This window comes from Ranitomeya imitator, chromosome 1 (genome assembly GCF_032444005.1).
Source record: "Ranitomeya imitator isolate aRanImi1 chromosome 1, aRanImi1.pri, whole genome shotgun sequence".
Classification (NCBI taxonomy): Eukaryota; Metazoa; Chordata; class Amphibia; order Anura; family Dendrobatidae; genus Ranitomeya; species Ranitomeya imitator.
The window spans coordinates 1,128,395,374-1,128,413,835 of NC_091282.1; the positions used below are offsets into that span (position 1 = coordinate 1,128,395,374).

At 42.8% G+C, this 18,462-nt stretch overlaps 1 protein-coding gene across 3 annotated transcripts in view; it reads left to right on the top strand.

The window, feature by feature from the left end:
- LNX1 (ligand of numb-protein X 1) overlaps positions 1-18,462 on the top strand; it is a 289,799-nt gene that overhangs the window by 170,951 nt on the left and 100,386 nt on the right. For all 3 annotated transcript variants that reach the window (XM_069744472.1, XM_069744473.1, XM_069744474.1), the window contains one exon: positions 2,699-3,070. In XM_069744472.1, the coding sequence (XP_069600573.1) occupies positions 2,699-3,070 (372 nt within the window). The remainder of the gene's footprint in view (positions 1-2,698; positions 3,071-18,462) is intronic.

Sequence of the window (18,462 nt, forward strand, 5' to 3'; positions counted from 1 at the left end):
CAAGACATATGAAAGCCAGCGTACGGTTTGCTAAAAAAAAAACACATGAAGGACTCCCAGACTATGAGAAATAAGATTCTCTGGTCTGATGAAACGAAGATAGACCTTTTTGGTGGTAATTCTATGCGGTATGTGTGGAGAAAACCAAGCACTGATGATCACCTGCCCAATACAATCCCAACAGTGAAACATGGTGGTGGCAGCATCATGCTATGGGGGTGTTTTTCAGCTGCAGGGGAAGGGTGACTGGTTGTCATTGAAGGAAACATGAATGCGGCAAAGTACAGAGATATCCTGGATGAAAACCTCTTCCAGAGTGCTCTGGACCTCAGATTTGGCCGAAGGATCACCTTCCAACAAGACAATGATCTTAAGCACACAGGTTAACTAACAAAGGAGTGGCTTCCGAACACCTCTGTGACCATTCTTGACTGGCCCAGCCATTGCCCTGACCTAAACCCAATTGAGCATCTCTGGAGAGACCTGAAAATGGCTGTCCACCAACATTCACTATCCAACCTGACGGAACTGGAGATGATCTGCAAGGAAGAATGGCAGAGGATCCCCAAATGCAGTTGTAAAAAACTTGTTGCATCATTCCCAAGAAGACTTATGGCTGCACTCAAAAGGTGCTTCTACTCAAAACTGAGCAAATGGTCTGAATACTTATGACAATGTGATATTTCAGTTTTTTTCCTTTTAATAAATTTGCAAAAATTACTACATTTCTGTTTTTTTCAGTCAAGATGGGGTGCAGAGTGTACATTAATGAGAAAAAATGAATGTTTTTGAATTTACCAAATGGCTGCAATGAAACAAAGAGTGAAAAATTTAAAGGGTATGGATACTTTCCATACCCACTGTAGGTGCTATTTTTGGAGTACATATGACATTTTGATCTCATTGCATTGCAATTTTTGTGAGAGCTGCAGAAAACAAAAGTGGCATTTTCATTTTTTTTCTTTATTGTGTTTATTGGTTAAGTTATTCTATATTTTAATAGATCAGATTTTTACAGATGCAATGATACCAAGTATGCTTCCATGGCTGCACGTAAAGGCATGGGCAGCTATATAATATAGCTGACAGCTTCTGAGCCTGCTCCGTACATCTAAACCTGCTCCATGATATAATAGTACACATAGAGTAAGAACACGTTAAATGAAAGCTCTGCTGTAATTGGATGCTAAGGGCAGTATAGAAAGATTTTCTTTAAGACAATTTTGATAAATGTTCACCATATAATGCCCAAATTGGACACAAAAGGACAATTACCATAGGTAAAGTTTATACCTTGCCCGTACTTAAGATACTATTAAAGATGTTTCCAAAAGAAGGCGATAAATGTCAAATTGGTGGTGTCTGACCACCATGATCAGCTGCGTCCCCTTTATTGCATACCAGACAAAACAATATACATTTAGCAGTAACTGCGACTGGCATTACAGCTTTGTATCATTCAAATAAAAGGAACTGAGCGGTGATATCGAGCATGGCTACTACTCAGCATTTTTTTTCTGGGTAAAGTAGAGAGCGAATCAACCTGTATAACTCTGTATACTTACAATTGCTCATTTTGTCCTTCTACCCAGCTAATTCTCCTCTTTTCCTTTTAGGTCTATGACATCTACGACATGATTAAAAACAGACTAGTTGAACCCTTCTAAGCTCTTTGTAGAAACAGGAGGTCCCTGTCAGGAGTTGTAAAGGGAGATGACTTCCTGTTTCTACATAGCGCAGAGAAAAGAGAAGAATTAACTGGGTAGAAAGGCAAAATGAGAAATTGTAAAAACACAGTGCTATATAATATGATGACTGCAATATATTAAGAGCATAAAAACTTTGATGGGAGTGCTTCCTTAAGCATATCCAGGCTCTATGGCCAATGTCAGAGACGATCTGTTTGAAGAATAGACAAAAACACAGTACCCCAAACAAATTCATGTGAACAAAGTAAGAACCAGGAAAAAAGAACACTATGTAGACATTGAATGGGGATCATCTGAGGTCTCCTACAGAAAACGATTTTGAGGTCCCAACTAGTGATGAGCCAGTATACTCGTTGCTCGGGTTTTCACGAGCACGCTCGGGTGGTCTCCGAGTTTTGTGACTGCTCAGAGATTTAGTTTTTGTTGACCCTGCTGCATGACTTACAGCTTCTAGCCAGCCTGAGTACATGTGGGGGTTGCCTGGTTGCTAGGGAATTTCCACATGTAATCAAGCTGTCTAGTAGCCACAAATCATGCAGCTGTGGCAAGGAAAACTAAATCTCCGAGCAGTCACAAATACTCAGAGACCACCCGAGCGTGCTCGTGAAAACCCGAGCAATGAGTGTACTCCCTCATCACTAGTCCCAGCCTCAATCTATACAGAACACAGCCACTTTTCATTGCATCATAAACTGTTGTTACATGTAGGACATATCATTACTAAGGACTAAAAGACTAAAGCCATAAGAAATACACTCTCATGGAAAATAATAAGTCCTATTGTCAGCTCCAATCAAAATTAGCCCCTCTTGAAGCTTTGAGTCCTATAATTGTGTTAGAACTTGGATTGACTCGGATGCTCTTGTACGTTAGTGAGCAAATCTGACACTCCATGAAGTTCTGCAGATAGTAGGGAAACCAATGAGCTCTATTATTTTATTTCTATGGTTTTGTGAGTACTAAATGTATGATATTTTGAAATCTTGCAGGTAAATGGCATCGACATCAGCAATGTGCCTCACTCCTATGCACTTTCCATCCTCAGACAGCCCTGCCAGGTGCTGAAGCTTACAGTTCTCAGGGAACAGAGGTACAAATGTAGGAGCAATGGTGTCACCACAGACTCACAGTCCCCTCGGGATGACAGCATACATGTTGTGCTAAGTAAAAGCAGTCAAGATGTGCAGCTTGGGATAAAGCTGGTCCGCAAGCGAGATGAGCCTGGAATATATATCTTTAATCTACTGGAAGGAGGAGTAGCAGCTCGAGATGGTTATTTACAGGAAAACGATCGAGTTTTGGCAATCAATGGCCACGATGTCCGAAATGGGACCCCGGAAATTGCAGCTCAACTTATACAGGTATTGTATGAAATACCGTGATCAAAGTTAGAGAAATAAAAAATGCATTGAATGTAGTTTGCATCCAAACATGCACAAAGGTAAATCTTTACTGGAGGCACAGTCTGTCCATATTCTACCATCATTATGTCCCCTTTCATTGCTGATGCTGCTATTAAGAAGCTGGGAACCTTTTTTCTACCAGGGGCTAATTGGATATTTATACCGTCACTCGGGGCCGTACAAATTTATCAACTTGAAATGTATCCTGCTATATTTGATAAAACATTTATTCAACCCTAATGTGAAGGCTGGAGCTGCTTCTCCGAGGTTCGATGATGTTAGCTCGTATTGATAATGTTACTACTCGGTCGCAACTACTTTTCCAAATTTGCATCAGTCTGGAGCGCAATCGACTCTTGATACATGCAATGAATTTTGAAAAGAACTTGCAGCAGTAAGTTCTGAACACAGATATATATATTACACTGCAGATCTCCTCACTGGGGGTAATCGCTGCTCACACTACATTTATGGAACTCAGGGCATATACATCACAAGAAGACTAGGGACATATAGATCACAAGAGACTCTGGGGCATATACATCACAGGAGGGGCTGGAGACAAATACTTCGCAAGAGACTCTGGGGCATATACATCACAGGAGGGGCTGGAGACAAATACTTCACAAGAGACTCTGGGGCATATACATCACAGGAGGGGCTGGAGACAAATACTTCACAAGAGACTCTGGGGCATATACATCACAGGAGGGGCTGGAGACAAATACTTCACAAGAGACTCTGGGGCATATACATCACAGGAGGGGCTGGAGACAAATACTTCACAAGAGACTCTGGGGCATACACATCACAGGAGGGGCTGGAGACATATACTTCACAAGAGACTCTGGGGCATATACATCACAGGAGGGGCTGGAGACAAATACTTCACAAGAGACTCTGGGGCATATACATCACAGGAGGGGCTGGAGACAAATACTTCACAAGAGACTCTGGGGCATATACATCACAGGAGGGGCTGGAGACAAATACTTCACAAGAGACTCTGGGGCATATACATCACAGGAGGGGCTGGAGACAAATACTTCACAAGAGACTCTGGGGCATACACATCACAGGAGGGGCTGGAGACAAATACTTTACAAGAGACTCTGGGGCATACACATCACAGGAGGGGCTGGAGCAAATACTTCACAAGAGACTCTGGGGCATATACATCACAGGAGGGGCTGGAGACAAATACTTCACAAGAGACTCTGGGGCATATACATCACAGGAGGGGCTGGAGACAAATACTTCACAAGAGACTCTGGGGCATATACATCACAGGAGGGGCTGGAGACAAATACTTCACAAGAGACTCTGGGGCATATACATCACAGGAGGGGCTGGGATTAGTGATGAGTGAGTGTACTCGTTGCTCGGGTGGTCTCCGAGTATTTGTTAGTGTTCGGAGATTAAGTTTTCAACACCGCAGCTGAATGATTTATAGCTATTAGCCAGGCTGAGTACATGTGGGGGTTGCCTGGTTGCTAGGGAATCCCCACATATACTCAGCCTATCTAGTAGCTGTAAATCATTCAGCTGCGGCGATGAAAACTTAATCTCCGGACACTAACAAATACTCGGAGGACACCCAAGTGTGCCAGGGAAAACCCGAGCAATGAGTATACTCACTCATTACGAGCTGGGACACGTACATCACAGGAGGGGCTGGGATACGTACATCACAGGATGGGCTGGGATACCTACATCACAGGAGGGGCTGGGATACATACATCAGAGGAGGGGTTGGGATACATACATCACAGGAGGGGCTGGGATACATACATCACAGGAGGGGCTGGGATACATACATCACAGGAGGGGCTGGGATACATACATCACAGGAGGGGCTGGGATACGTACATCACAGGAGGGGCTGGGATACGTACATCACAGGAGGGGCTGGGATATATATATCACAGGAGGGGCTGGGACACCTGAATCACAGGAGGGTCTGGGATACATACATCACAGGAGGGGCTGGGATATATATATATCACAGGAGGGGCTGGGACACCTGAATCACAGGAGGGGCTGGGATACGTACATCACAGGAGGGGCTGGGACACCTGAATCACAGGAGGCGCTGAGACACATGCATCACAGGAGGGGCTGGGATATGTACATCACAGGAGGGGCTGGGATACGTACATCACAGGAGGGGCTGGAGCTGCTGCTGCTGTTGTCTTCATCGGTGGGACTGCAGTGCAGAGCAGCTGCCTCCCCCCACAAAGTAGGTCATGACACTGGCACCTGTCAGGTCATAATCCTTCATTCCATGCGCCGCAGCGTTCAGTAGCGAATGCTACGTGCGCATGCACACACCGTCATGAGTAATTAAAGGGCCAGCTCAAGCCCTACAATACCCAACCCGAGCACTGCCTTCCCTGGGAATCTGCCTGGGGGCCGGAGCAAAGGACGTCCAGCAGGCTGGAGGTTCCCCACCTCTGTATTATAGAATCAACATGTTTAATAGCATCATGGAATTTTATTTTGTCATCGCAACAGTCCAGTCTCTGTTCCCTCATGAAAACTGGGAATCCAAGAGAATCAAAGTGATGCATTTTGACTGCTGCAAGACTCCAAGCGTTAGGCCCAGGGCCGGACTGGTTATCTGGCAATTCTGGCAAATGCCAGAAGGGCCCGTCTGGTCATGGGCTGCCTTTCTGCTACGTTGTTAACAGAATCGGTGTTCTCAAGATCCCCATACTATTAAGTTGTGATGGAGCACAAAGTCGCTGATTCCGTCACTTACCCCAGCAGGCCACGGGTAGCATTAGAAATATTGGTCTTGTAGTAAATCTTCCTTTCCTCCATCCAGGGTAATATTAGTAATATATCCCATCTGATTCATGGGGACGGGGACTGTCAAGACTGAATTTCAGCCCCAGTCTGTACCTGGTTAGGCCTCGTTCAAACAGCTGTGCCCATTCTCGGGACAGTCTGCAAATTGTGTACATGATTGACTCCATGGGCAGGTCCATATGCCCATCCACATAGGGAAAAATACAAGAGCTGTGTGCTGTCTACATGCACTTCTCTGGTACGCAAATCAGACTAGAATACTGCATGCTGCCATTTTAAATTCCTCACTGACTATTGGTTTGTGTGGAAAATCGGCCGTGTGCACTGTCACACTGACTGTAATGGGTCTGTGTGTGCCGTGTGGTTAGTAAGATATTGATTTATAACATTTCCTTTCCCAAATTTGTTGGATCTTGTTTCCTTTAAATCAAATTTAGTTATTCCTTGCCAATTATTTTATTGGAAGACAAATATATCAATAAAAGTAATTGCAATTGAGTGCATTTACACACCCACAACTGGCAACACCCACTTGTCAATTTATTTGTCAATTTCTAGGAGAAATACCACACAAACTGCACAGTGTTCAGTGATAATAAAAGAAGCTCATGTGTTACTGTTTCAAGGTGAATTCCATTATTAGACATGTAAGAAGAGCTGACAGGTCCGCTTTAATTACTCCTTAACGAGCTTGTAGCACTTAACGTTTTATTTATTTTTATTAAATCTCTGCCAATGCAATAAGCAATGTATCGCAATGTATCCAGTTAATAAATGCTGACATGTCATAAGGATATCATATGTATTGCTATAGGATGAAAGTCGAACCCCCTACTTAAAACGTATCTAGCCAAAGTCTGTACATTGTACAAAGCTTCATGTTTCCTTGTGTTAATGTATCACAGATCTCTTATGTTACCTCCTCAGTGTTAAAAAATCTGTAGCAAATCATTGTCTTTGTGATGTAACCATCTGGTCATCTCTAGAACGCAAGCAAGTGCTTCATTCTCAAGACACACTTTGATTTTCTCCCAAATCACTGGATTATAATGGCTGCCATTTGTGCTTCTGTCAGTTGTATCCTGTTTGCTATTTGGGCTTCGTGCTGTTCATTTTGTTTCGTGCTGTAGTTTAGTTTTCGATGTGGATTTTGTGTCATAGGGTAGTTTATTTTGTGATCTGGATTTTGTGTCATATAGTAGTTTAGTTTTTGATGTGAATTTTGTGTTACATAGTAGTTTAGTTTTTTATGTGAATTTTGTGTTGTACTGTTGTTTATTTTGTGATGTGAACTTTGTGTTGATTGTTAGTTTAGTCTGTTATGTGGATTTTGTGTCGTATGGCAGTTTGTGTTTTGAACTATGTGTTTTGTGGGAGTTTAGTCTATGTTGTGGATTTTGTGTTTTTTTGTTTTGTGGATTTTGTGCTGTATGGTAGGATAGTTTGTGATGTGGCGTTCAAACCAGTATTGATGAGACGGTGTGGTAGAGTGAGAAGTGCCTGATTCATTAAGAAGTGCAGACACCTTAGTGAATCAAGTGTGACTTAAAGGGACATGTGCCTGCATACGCCTTGGGACAGATCTTACTCCAGCAGGGCACTGGAGTAAGATTTGTGATGCCATAACTTATAATGAATTAGAAGAGCAGGCCTGGTACTGCTTCCATCTCATCCCCGCTCCTCTCCACTTTTGCAGAGCCAACCAAAATGGATTCAAAATGGCAAAAATTCCCAAAGTTTTTGTGCTAGAATGCGTTGCACAAAAATGTTGCAAATTTTCAAAGTGTTTTGCTCCGAATTTATGGCGCTACACATTGATGAATCAGGGCCATTGTACTTCATTCCATCGTATTTGCTGTAGTGAATACTTTGTGTGTGTTGTTTTCTTTAGTATATTAATTATAATATGGCATGACTGCGGTCGAACAGCTGTGTCTTTTTCCGCATCTCTTTCTACGTAACAAAAGCTAATCTCACTGTTATCCAAGCTCCGGGCTCCAGACTTCTTGTTTAATGCAGGATGCTTAAAGCTTTACTTCTGCCAAAGACAGGAGAGAAATGAAAGCTGGAGAACCATTGGGATCTGGTCTTCTGACACATACTCAGCAATGTAATTATAAAATTCCTTTTCTCATGAAAGCTTTCCAGAGCCAGTGACATAAAGCAGGGCCAGTGGGGCTCTCTGGTGATATCTATCACTGCCATCACAGCCATTCATTTTGCTCACCACTGACTCCTGCAATCTCTGACAAGTTGCCAAGAAGATATTTGTAATTTGTTGAGCACAACACCTGAAAGTGATTATAGAGGCTGTATGTATGTGGTGCCTCCTTGCAGAGTCACCGAGGTTATGAAGGGGACACCGAGAAAATGCAGTAACTAAAAAAAATAAAGTTTATCCTGAAATTAGAATTTTTTTTATTTTCGATATATTTGAGGAAATATAAACTTACCTTTAACAATAAGTAAAAGAGATTGCACTGTAAAAATGTGACGATGCAGTGTTGAAACTTCTTAGAAGGGTGGAATTCTCTAGGGCAACGCACAAGGCATATCGTCTTTCCAGATGCCTTCTTATGCCTCAGATAAATTTACTTTATAACTTCAGAGTGATTCTATGTACTGGAGATGACATTTTTAAATAAAGCCACGCAGACAAGCATCAAAGCTTCTAAGTGTTCCCCGGATAGATTGCTTACCGGGTCTACCAATATATCTTTAGATCTTGGCCAAATATTTTGGCATCCATGGAGCCCATGCAAAAATGTACACACTGAAGAAATATAGCCTTATTCTCACACCTCCATATTTGACAAGCTAAATTTTCCAATATTTCTTATTTTCACTCACCACTTGGCTTCATTACTGAAGATCACATATTTAAAGCACTAATCTGTTCAGTGTGACCAAGCCTGAAGATTAAGAAATCCAAATTCTATCTTGCATATCAACTTCACTTCAGTCTTCATAACTAGAAGTGAGAGAACCCAATATGTAAAGTTCGGGGTTCCTATCCAGTGCTGAATTCCGAACACTTTAAGTGTTCGGAGTTCAGAGGTTGAGACAGAGAGAGTGATTCTGCTTCCTTTGACACCTCACTAGCCCTTACTAAGACCATTCTACTGCACCAAAGTTCGGGTCGCCTTTGAGTTCTATAGGGTTGTGGTTTGGGTTCAAGTTTGGGTAGACTTCTGGTACCGGAAACGAACTTTGGACTAAAGTTTGGTCGAACACAATGATCCCAAACATCCACTGATTCAATCATCCCTATTCATAACCTGCATCAATTGCTGGATTTTCAGAATTATATAGAAAGGCTCACAAAAATACAGTGGGTATGGAAAGTATTCAGACCCCTTTAAATTTTTCACTCTTTGTTGCATTGCAGCCATTTGGTAAATTCAAAAAAGTTTTTTTTCTCATTAATGTACACTCTGCACCCCATCTTGACTGAAAAAATCCCAGAAATGTAGACATTTTTGCAAATTTTTTAAAAAGAAAAACTGAAATATCTCATGGTCATAAGTATTCAGACCCTTTGCTCAGTATTAAGTAGAAGCACCTTTTGAGCTATTACAGCCATGTGTCTTCTTGGGAATGATGCAACAAGTTTTTCACCCCTGGATTTGGGGATCCTCTGCCATTCTTCCTTGCTGATCATCTCCAGTTCCGTCAGGTTGGATAGTGAACGTTGGTGGACAGCCATTTTCAGGTCTCTCCAGAGATGCTCAATTGGGTTTAGGTCAGTGCTCTGGCTGGGCCAGTCAAGAATGGTCACAGAGTTGTTCTGAAGCCACTCCTTTGTTATTTTATCTGTGTCCTTAGGGTCATTGTCTTGTTGAAAGGTGAACCTTCGGCCAAGTCTGAGGCCCAGAGCACTCTGGAAGAGGTTTTCATCCAGGATATCTCTGTACTTGGCCTCATTCATGTTTCCTTCAATGGCAACCAGTCGTCCTGTCCCTGGAGCTGAAAAACACCCCCATAGCATGATGCTGTCACCACGTTTCACTGTTGGGATTGTATTGGGCAGGTGATGAGCAGTGCCTGGTTTTCTCCATATATATCGCTTAGAATTATCACCAAAAGGTCTATATTCGTCTCATCAAACCACAGAATCTTATTTCTCATAATCTGGGAGTACTTCATGTGTTTTTTTAGCAAACTCTATGCTGGCTTTCATATGTCTTGCATTGATGAGAGACTTCCGTCGGGCCACTCTGCCATAAAAGCCCAACTGGTGGAGGACTGCAGTGATAGTTGACTTTGTGGAACTTTCTCCCATCTCCCTACTGCATGTCTGGAGGCTTTTCTCACACGATTGCTCAGTTTGGCTGGATGGCCAGGTCTAGAAACACTTCTGGTGGTTCCAAACTTCTTCCATTTAAGGATTATGGAGGCCACTGTGCTCTTAGGAACCTTGAGTACTGCAGAAATTCTTTTGTAACCTTGGCCAGATCTGTGCCTTGCCACAATTCTGTCTCTGAACTCCTTAACTCCTTGGCCAGTTCCTTTGACCTCATGATTCTCATTTGGTGTGACATGCACTGTGAGATGTGAGGTCTTATATAGACAGGTGTGCGCCTTTCCAAATCCAGTCTTATCAGTTTATTTAAACACAGCTGGACTCCAATGAAGGAGTAGAAACATCTCAAGGAGGATCACAAGGAAATGGACAGCATGTGACTTAAATATGAGTGTCTGAGCAAAGGGTGTGAATACTTATGACCATGTGATAGTTCAGTTTTATTTTTTAATAAATTTGCAAAACAAATTTGAACTTACCAAATGGCTGCAATGAAACAAAGAGTGAAAAAATTAAACGGGTCTGAATACTTTCTGTAACTACTGTATATAAAGATATAAACAATGAGGGGTCATTGCATTACAGTAGTTTAGGAATAATTGAGGGGCTGATCCTTAGCATGGATCATTGTTAGCTTGCGTTGACACCCAGCACCCCCACCAGTCAGATGATACCTACTTTGTCAACATCTGAATGTTGATTGAATGCAACACCAGAAAGAATAGAAGTTCATATATAGTACCCAGCATCAGGCTTTCAAGGGAAACGGTATTGTGAAAAAACTATATTAACCTGTAGAAATGGGGGTAATCTGCAGGTTAATTGTATTCAGAAGCTGCCTGGCGCCCCCACACTGAGAGCCCTCACTCCAGGAGGCAATGAACTTTTTTCCTCCTGGCAGTCTTCTGCTTTCAGTCATGGATGCATGGCTTCTGTCATTGCTCTGTACATATTGATCTTCAGCTGTAACTGCAACCCCGGCACTGACTGACAGCTCTACAATGCATCAGACCTTAGCCGGCGGTCAGTCAGTCTCATGGTGGTTAAAACAGTTGCTTACTATGCACTGAGCGGTGACTGACACTGCACCGGCCATGCCTACATGACTGAAAGCTCGAGGCTGACAGAGGAATAAAGTGCATTTCTACCAGTAACAGGGCTTTCAATGAGCCCTGAGATATATATTAATCTCCAGATTAACACCATATCTGCAGATTAATAGCATTTTTTCACATGGCAGGTCCCCTTTATTCCACAGCTTCAGACTTATTCTCTTGAGACTGCACTGAGCACACAGCAGAAAACTCTGTGTTAATTATGACAATTTGCTAATACAGTACTGCATGACATCTTTGGTTTGTTTTCGTCAGTTTCTCTTGTACTTCTCCAATTTTTGATGATGAAGCTACCGGCCACTGCATGTAACAAGTCAAACAGTTCATTCTCCCACAAATGTCTGATAATTCTGGTGAAAGCTCGAATCTGCAACAGCCTCCAGTACGACAAAGCTGTGCTATTCCAGTCTGCTCAGCTGATCAGAGGGGTTGCCAGATGTCGGACCCCCACCATATGATATTGATGATAATGACCTATCCTTAGCATAGGGCATCTGTATCATAGTAGTTGAAACCTCTTTAACTAAACAGGGCATGTTTAAAACATGAAATTATCGCTCCAGCGTCGTAGATTGCAAAGTGTGACAGCAGTCTACGACGCTGGAGCGATATTGTTACGACGCTGGAGCGTCACGGATCGTACCGTCGTAGCGATGAAAATTGCACTGTGTGACGGTACCCTAAGTATTCCTTTGGACTCTTTTTCGAGGGAGGTGGAAGTGTTTTTGACCCACAGATAAATCAATAATATTGGGTTTGGAGAGTTTCCTTTATCAGGTGATACATCATGCAGGGCCAGGTCTATTGGATACTGCTGTCTCTATAGCAGAGATTAATCACAATAGTAATGTAACTCCCTCAGCAGCTTAGGAAGAGAATACAATATTTCAGAGCTCAGTTTTTCAGCAGGTTAAACGATCAATTACAGTCCACACTGTAGAAAATATAAACAGAAAAAAGACATAACAAATCTGATACTATGATGGCTTTTAAGTACCTGACAACACCCGACGTCATTAGCACTCAACTGAGGGTGTGTTATATGCAACAACTGTAATGTCATGCAATGCCAAGTACTGAAATTAGGGAGCAGAAAAGGGGAAAAAAAGGGTAATAATCTTTATTTTTATATAGCGCTAACATATTCCGCAGCGCTTTACAGTTTTGCACACATTATCATCACTGTCCCCGATGGGGCTCACAATCTAAATTCCCTATCAGTATGTCTTTGGAATGTGGGAGGAAACCAGAGAACCCGGAGGAAACCCATGCAAACACGGTGAGACCATACAGACTCTTTGCAGATGTTGTCCTTGGTGGGGTTAGAACCCAGGACTCCAGCGCTGCTAACCACTGAGCCACCGTGCTGCCAGTAAATTCATAATCAGGAAATTTGCTGCAGAACTTTCTGCGATGGAAAATCAATCTTACAAATCTGAATGGGGCCCTTCTGCGTCCATTTGCATCACTTATAAATTGAATCAGTTTTGGACAAGACTTTCATTTTTCTGTTCATAAAACAAAGCAGACAATCAAAGTTCCTTTTTTCTTGCCACCTCTTATGATGTTAATTTTAGACCATTATTTTGCCAATAACATTTACCCCACACCCCAATAAATGTGGCACATTTTACCACTCAGTATAGCCACACATGTGTTAAATATATGATTCGACATGGTAAGCATGTAATAAATCAATGTTATTTTCGCCGCAAACATACAATAAATGCAGCAAATATGAAAAGTGCCCACCATCTTGCAGCTTGTAAGATTCTATGGTGAGTGTAGGGGAGGACACTGACATTCTGCTGTAAGTTCTCCTGAAATGACAGTCACATTTTAATACCTTAATGGGCGTCAGTCAGTAGAATCCAATCTCCTAAGCCGTCTATATGGGGATGTGGGTCATAGAAAGCTGAATAAAATGATGCCTTGATATCTGTGATCTAAAGTCTTATTCCAGAGAAAACTACATTTTTGTTATATGCAAATGAGTGGTTAAGATCTGTGGGCAGAACATAGATCTCTGTTGTGAATTCTGTTATCGAACTCCCTCCTGTGGTCATGAATGGTACTTCGGCGAGTTCTGTCCATGGACTCCCTCTGGTGGCTGTGAGTGAAGCTGCTGCTTCTGAGGTTCCTTCCACAGGTGACTTAGTTTATTCTTTGGCTGGCTGCTCTATTTAACTCCACTCAGATTGTTACTCAATGCCAGCTGTCAATGTTCTTGTACTGGTTCAGTTCGCTCTTGGATCTTTCTGGTGACCTGTCTACTCCAGCAGAAGCTAAGTCCCTGCTAGTTAATTATTTGTTCATTGTTTTCTTGTCCAGCTTGCTATCATGATTTTGCCTTGCTAGCTGGAAGCTCTGGGAGGCAGAGTGGCATCTCCGCACCGTGAGTCGGTGCGGAGGTCTTTTTACACACTCTGCGTGGTCTGTTTGTAGTTTTTTGTGCTGACCGCAAAGTTACCTTTCCTATCCTCAGTCTGTTTAGTAAGTCTGGCCTCCCTTTGCTGAAACCTGTTTCATTTCTGTGTTTGTGACTTTCATCTTAACTCACAGTCAATATATGTGGGGGGCTGCCTTTTTCTTTATAGGGAATTTCTCTGAGGCAAGGTAGGCTTTATTTTCTTTCTCTAGGGCTAGTTAGCTCTTAGGCGTCTAGGCCGAGTTAGGTACGCTCCACGGCTATTTCTAGTGTGTGTGATAGGATTAGGGGTTGCGGTCAGCAGAGCTCCCACTTCCCAGAGCTTGTCCTTTGTTAGTTTAACCATCAGGTCGTTTCGGGTGCTCCTAACCACCAGGTCCATAACAGATCTCCCTGAGAATTTGCCTCCAGAACTTATTATAAATAAAAGGAGGCGTTACCAGTGTGAGACATGTAGTGACTGACAGTCTGCTCTTATAATCACACAGGTCTACAGTGAGATCAGAGCGAACAAGGAACAGCAGAGCTAATAATACAATGAGACAAAGTTCACTTAGGCTACGTTCACATTAGCGTCATGCGACGCAGCGTCGCCAACGCACGACAACGCATGCGTCATGCGCCCCTATCTTTATCATTGGGGACGCATGCGTTGCGTTGTCGTGCGTTTTCGGTAAAACGCACGACGCATGCGTCGTTTCACCGCACCTGGGTGGCGTCGGAGACGCTACCTTGTTGCATTTTTCTAGCGTCCAAAAAACGCACGCGTCGCACTTGCGTCGCTCGTGCGTCATCAATGCGTTCAATTTCCCATTGAAACCTATTGACAACGCACTTGCGTCGCGGGTGTGCGTCGTGCGTGCGTTGTGCGACGCATGCGTCGTTAGATAAAATAAAACAAAAAAGTGTCTAGACAGTGTCTAGACAGTGCAAACAGTGAGAAAAACATCCCCCATATATAAAGAAAATGTTGGATTGTTTGTCACTTCTGCTGCAGCATCTTGAGGCAAGACACCAGAGGCACATCTCCAGAATATCTAGAGGCATCACACCAGAACCCCAGACGACTTCTACTTTATCCGCTGTCCAGAGATGTAAGTATAGAATGATTCTGTGCATTTTCTACATGTTTTTTAAAATTATTTTTGCAAGTTGTGTATTATATTCTGCACTGTGGTTAAAGATATTGTGGTATTTTTAGTCTGGTTGTGATGTATGGCGTTGTATAGAATGGCGTTTCATTGTCTGCGGCCTTGATTATTGTTACAGGATAGATTTTTCGTTTCCATTTTTTGGTTTGGTGGTGTTTTTTGTATTCAGTTGTGATGTTTTATTCTTGTGTTATATGATGGCGTTTAATAGTCTCTGGCCCTGTCGGTTTTATTGTTAAGTATGGTAGTATAGAATGATTCTGCGCCCTTTTATTACATTTATAAATTTTTTATTGCAAGTTGTGTATTATGTTCAGCACTGTGGTTGTGTAAAGACATTGTTGTATGTTTTCTGGTTGCGATGTATGGCGTTGTATGGCCCTTTTATTGTATCCGTCCCTGTCGGTTTTATTGTAAATTATGGTATAGAATGATTCTGCGCCCTGTTATTAAATGTAATAATTTATATTGCAAGTTGTGTATTATGTTCAGCACTGTGGTTGTGTAAAGACATTGTTGTATGTTTTCTGGTTGCGATCTATGGCGTTGTATGGCCCTTTTATATTGTATCCGCCCCTGTTGGATTTATTTTAAAGTACGGTGTGTTATTAATGTTTCTGCCCTTAATTTTTTGGGGTTGTTAATTTTTTAATTTAAAAAAACTATTGTGTTTTTTTGGGTTGCTCCATGCATACTGTACTTTTTTTAAAAAAAAAAACACTCTTTTGGGATTACTACATAGGGTCTGTTGTAGATTAGTTTTCTTATCTTTAGGCTTTTGTACTCTGGCATTGGGTTGTCTCTGCCATTGTTTCTTTAATTTAATCAATGTGGCAGTGTTGTTTGCTCAGCGTTAGTTCAGTTGGAGTGCAATGTTCTTTGTGGTTTAAATGTTTTTTTTTTTTTATATATATTGCTGGATTGTGCATAGGAGCATAGGATCAATGTTATTTTGTTCTTTATTTCAGAATTGCATTAGTCATGTCCAGCGGCAGCGACTCGAGTCACACCCCACCGCTGAGGAGTCCGGTGAGTACATGATCTACTATTGCTTATATTCGCTGTCATTAGTAGATGGGTCATCAACTTTTTGGTAAACTATTTTGCAGGCTTCTTCAAGTGAGGAGGAGGACCAGGAGGAACAGAGGGAGCAGGAGCAGGGACCACGGGGCCAAGCTGTGGCTGCAGGACGGAGAGTAAGTATTTATTTCAAACCTATTCATTTTTTTTGTTTAATTTTTTTGTTTTTGCGGTTATGGGGGGTGGTGGGAGGTTGTGGTGTTGTGTGTAGTAGGTGGCGGTGGAGGAGGTAGGGACCATTGTTTTTATCTTTCAAACATTAATATTTTCCATTTTTTCTAGGTTTCACAACGGGCCCTGGATGAACCACTCAATATTGACATGATGGTGGCATCCATTGAAGCACGGGGCCCATTGTGGGACAGCCGTGACCCCCGGCACGCGGACCAGGGCATATTGCGGCGTCTGTGGATAGAGGTGGCACAATCGTTGTGGGATGGCTTCGACAGCACTTCACCAAAGGCCAAAACTAGTTTCCGTAAGTATTTCCAAAATGCTGCTGTGACCCATCATGCCAGGATTACACAACCGTCTGTGATGTCTTCTATTGGGAATGCACACGGTTGCGTAATCGTTTTCAATATATTATCTAAAAACTTTTTTATTTTTTCAATTAATACACAGTTAAACAATTGAAGACCAGATGGCGCTCCATGAAGGACCGCTTCCGGAGGCGCCTGAAAAAGGAGGGACAGACTCGTAGTGGTGCTGCCGCTTCAAGGACCTCGGTGTATAAGTACAACCGTATACTGCAGTTCTTGCAACCGGTCCTTGAAAGCAGAGAGTAAGTATAGTACCTATGCACACACCTAGTTTTTACAACATGCATATTCACATACTACATTCCAGCCACGTAGCTTATTGCCCAGCCATTTATTTTGGCAAGTACAAAGTATAGAAATGAAGAAAAAAAGGAAAGCTCACCGAGGCGTGAAAAGTAAAAAATACATACTTTTATCCTCTTCAATCATAAGCAGAGGATGAAACATCAGCACAATACAATAGACACTATCTACGCGTTTCAGGTGACAGGGAACATCAGACCTGAAACGCGTAGATAGTGTTTTTATTGTATTGTGCAGATGTTTCATCCTCTGCTTATGATTGAAGTGAATAAAGTATTTTGTTTTTACTTTTCACGCCTCGTTGACCTAGAATTTTTTATTCATTTCTGGTCTTCACACTTGACACAGCGGCTCCGTGCTCCGAGCCTTCTGGGATTACTACAATGTTGAGCTTGACTTACTAGCAATTTCACTGAAATCTGAAGTATACAGAACACAGAAAAATAGTAGATTGGCCATGCCCAGCCAATATTTAATAGTGTAGTAGTATAGTGGCTATCCAGGTGTATCCCCGATTTTTTATACACAAAAAAGTAAAATATAATAGATACGGCATACATTCCACTGCAAAGCAGGGTATGTTCCCATGGTTGCTCAGCTCGCAGGACCTGTGATGACGTCTCGGTCACATGACCGTGACGTCATGGCAGTTCCAACGTAAGCATAATTGTCTGGCGTTGCAAACCACAACCATGGGTGACTATTGTGAATTAAATAAATAACTTTTTTTGTTAATATTGATGGTGCATATGCAGTGTCAATATTAAAAATAGGTTAATATTAATGGCGGCAATGGATAGCTGGCGGTAAAGTTAATTAATGACACATGTGAAATGTGATATTTAGTATACTAATGGTTTCCTTATGTTTTCACAGAACACACAGCAGCACCCGCGAGACTGTCCAACCCTCTGGAGCGGTCCTTTGTGAAGCGCCATCTGAACAGTCGCAGCCATCCCACAGCGAGAGCAGGTCTGCACCACCACAATCTGGCGAACCGGCAGCCGGTCCATCAGATGTTCCCCTGGCCGAGGCCTCTGTCGCTCCTTCCTTTGGGTCTTCCCGACAGCGTCAGCCGGCCTTGGACAGGGCGCCCATGCCCGAATTTTTACATCTGAGCACCGTATTTCAGAATGGTTTCAAGGCGCTGTGCGATAAAATGTGCAATATCGAACGGCGTCTTGAAAACATCGAAACGGATCTCTCGAGGCCGGCCAAACATTTTTTTACTGCCATTCACAACGGCATGGTTGAACATCTTACGCCGGAACTCCAGATTTCGGTCATGCAGGGCTGCAACAATGTATATGTCAGTGCTCTGCAGCAGGCTCGGGTCATGCAGTCAGCGACAAATCTGCCCGCAGTACCATCGCTGGCTGCCATGACTCCGACTCCTGCTGCAGAGCACCACCACAGAGCTCCGCGTGCCGAGGGCCACCGCCACCGCCACCGCCACCACAGAACAGAGCCCCAAAGTTCAGAGCCTGACAGGCCTTCAAGGGGACACAGACGGGATGCCGACCCACACCCAGAAGGAGAGAGGAGGAAAAAGAAGAAGAAGACGACGACAAGTACTACGACCTTGGCTATGGCTGCTCCCACAACTACCACCAGAAA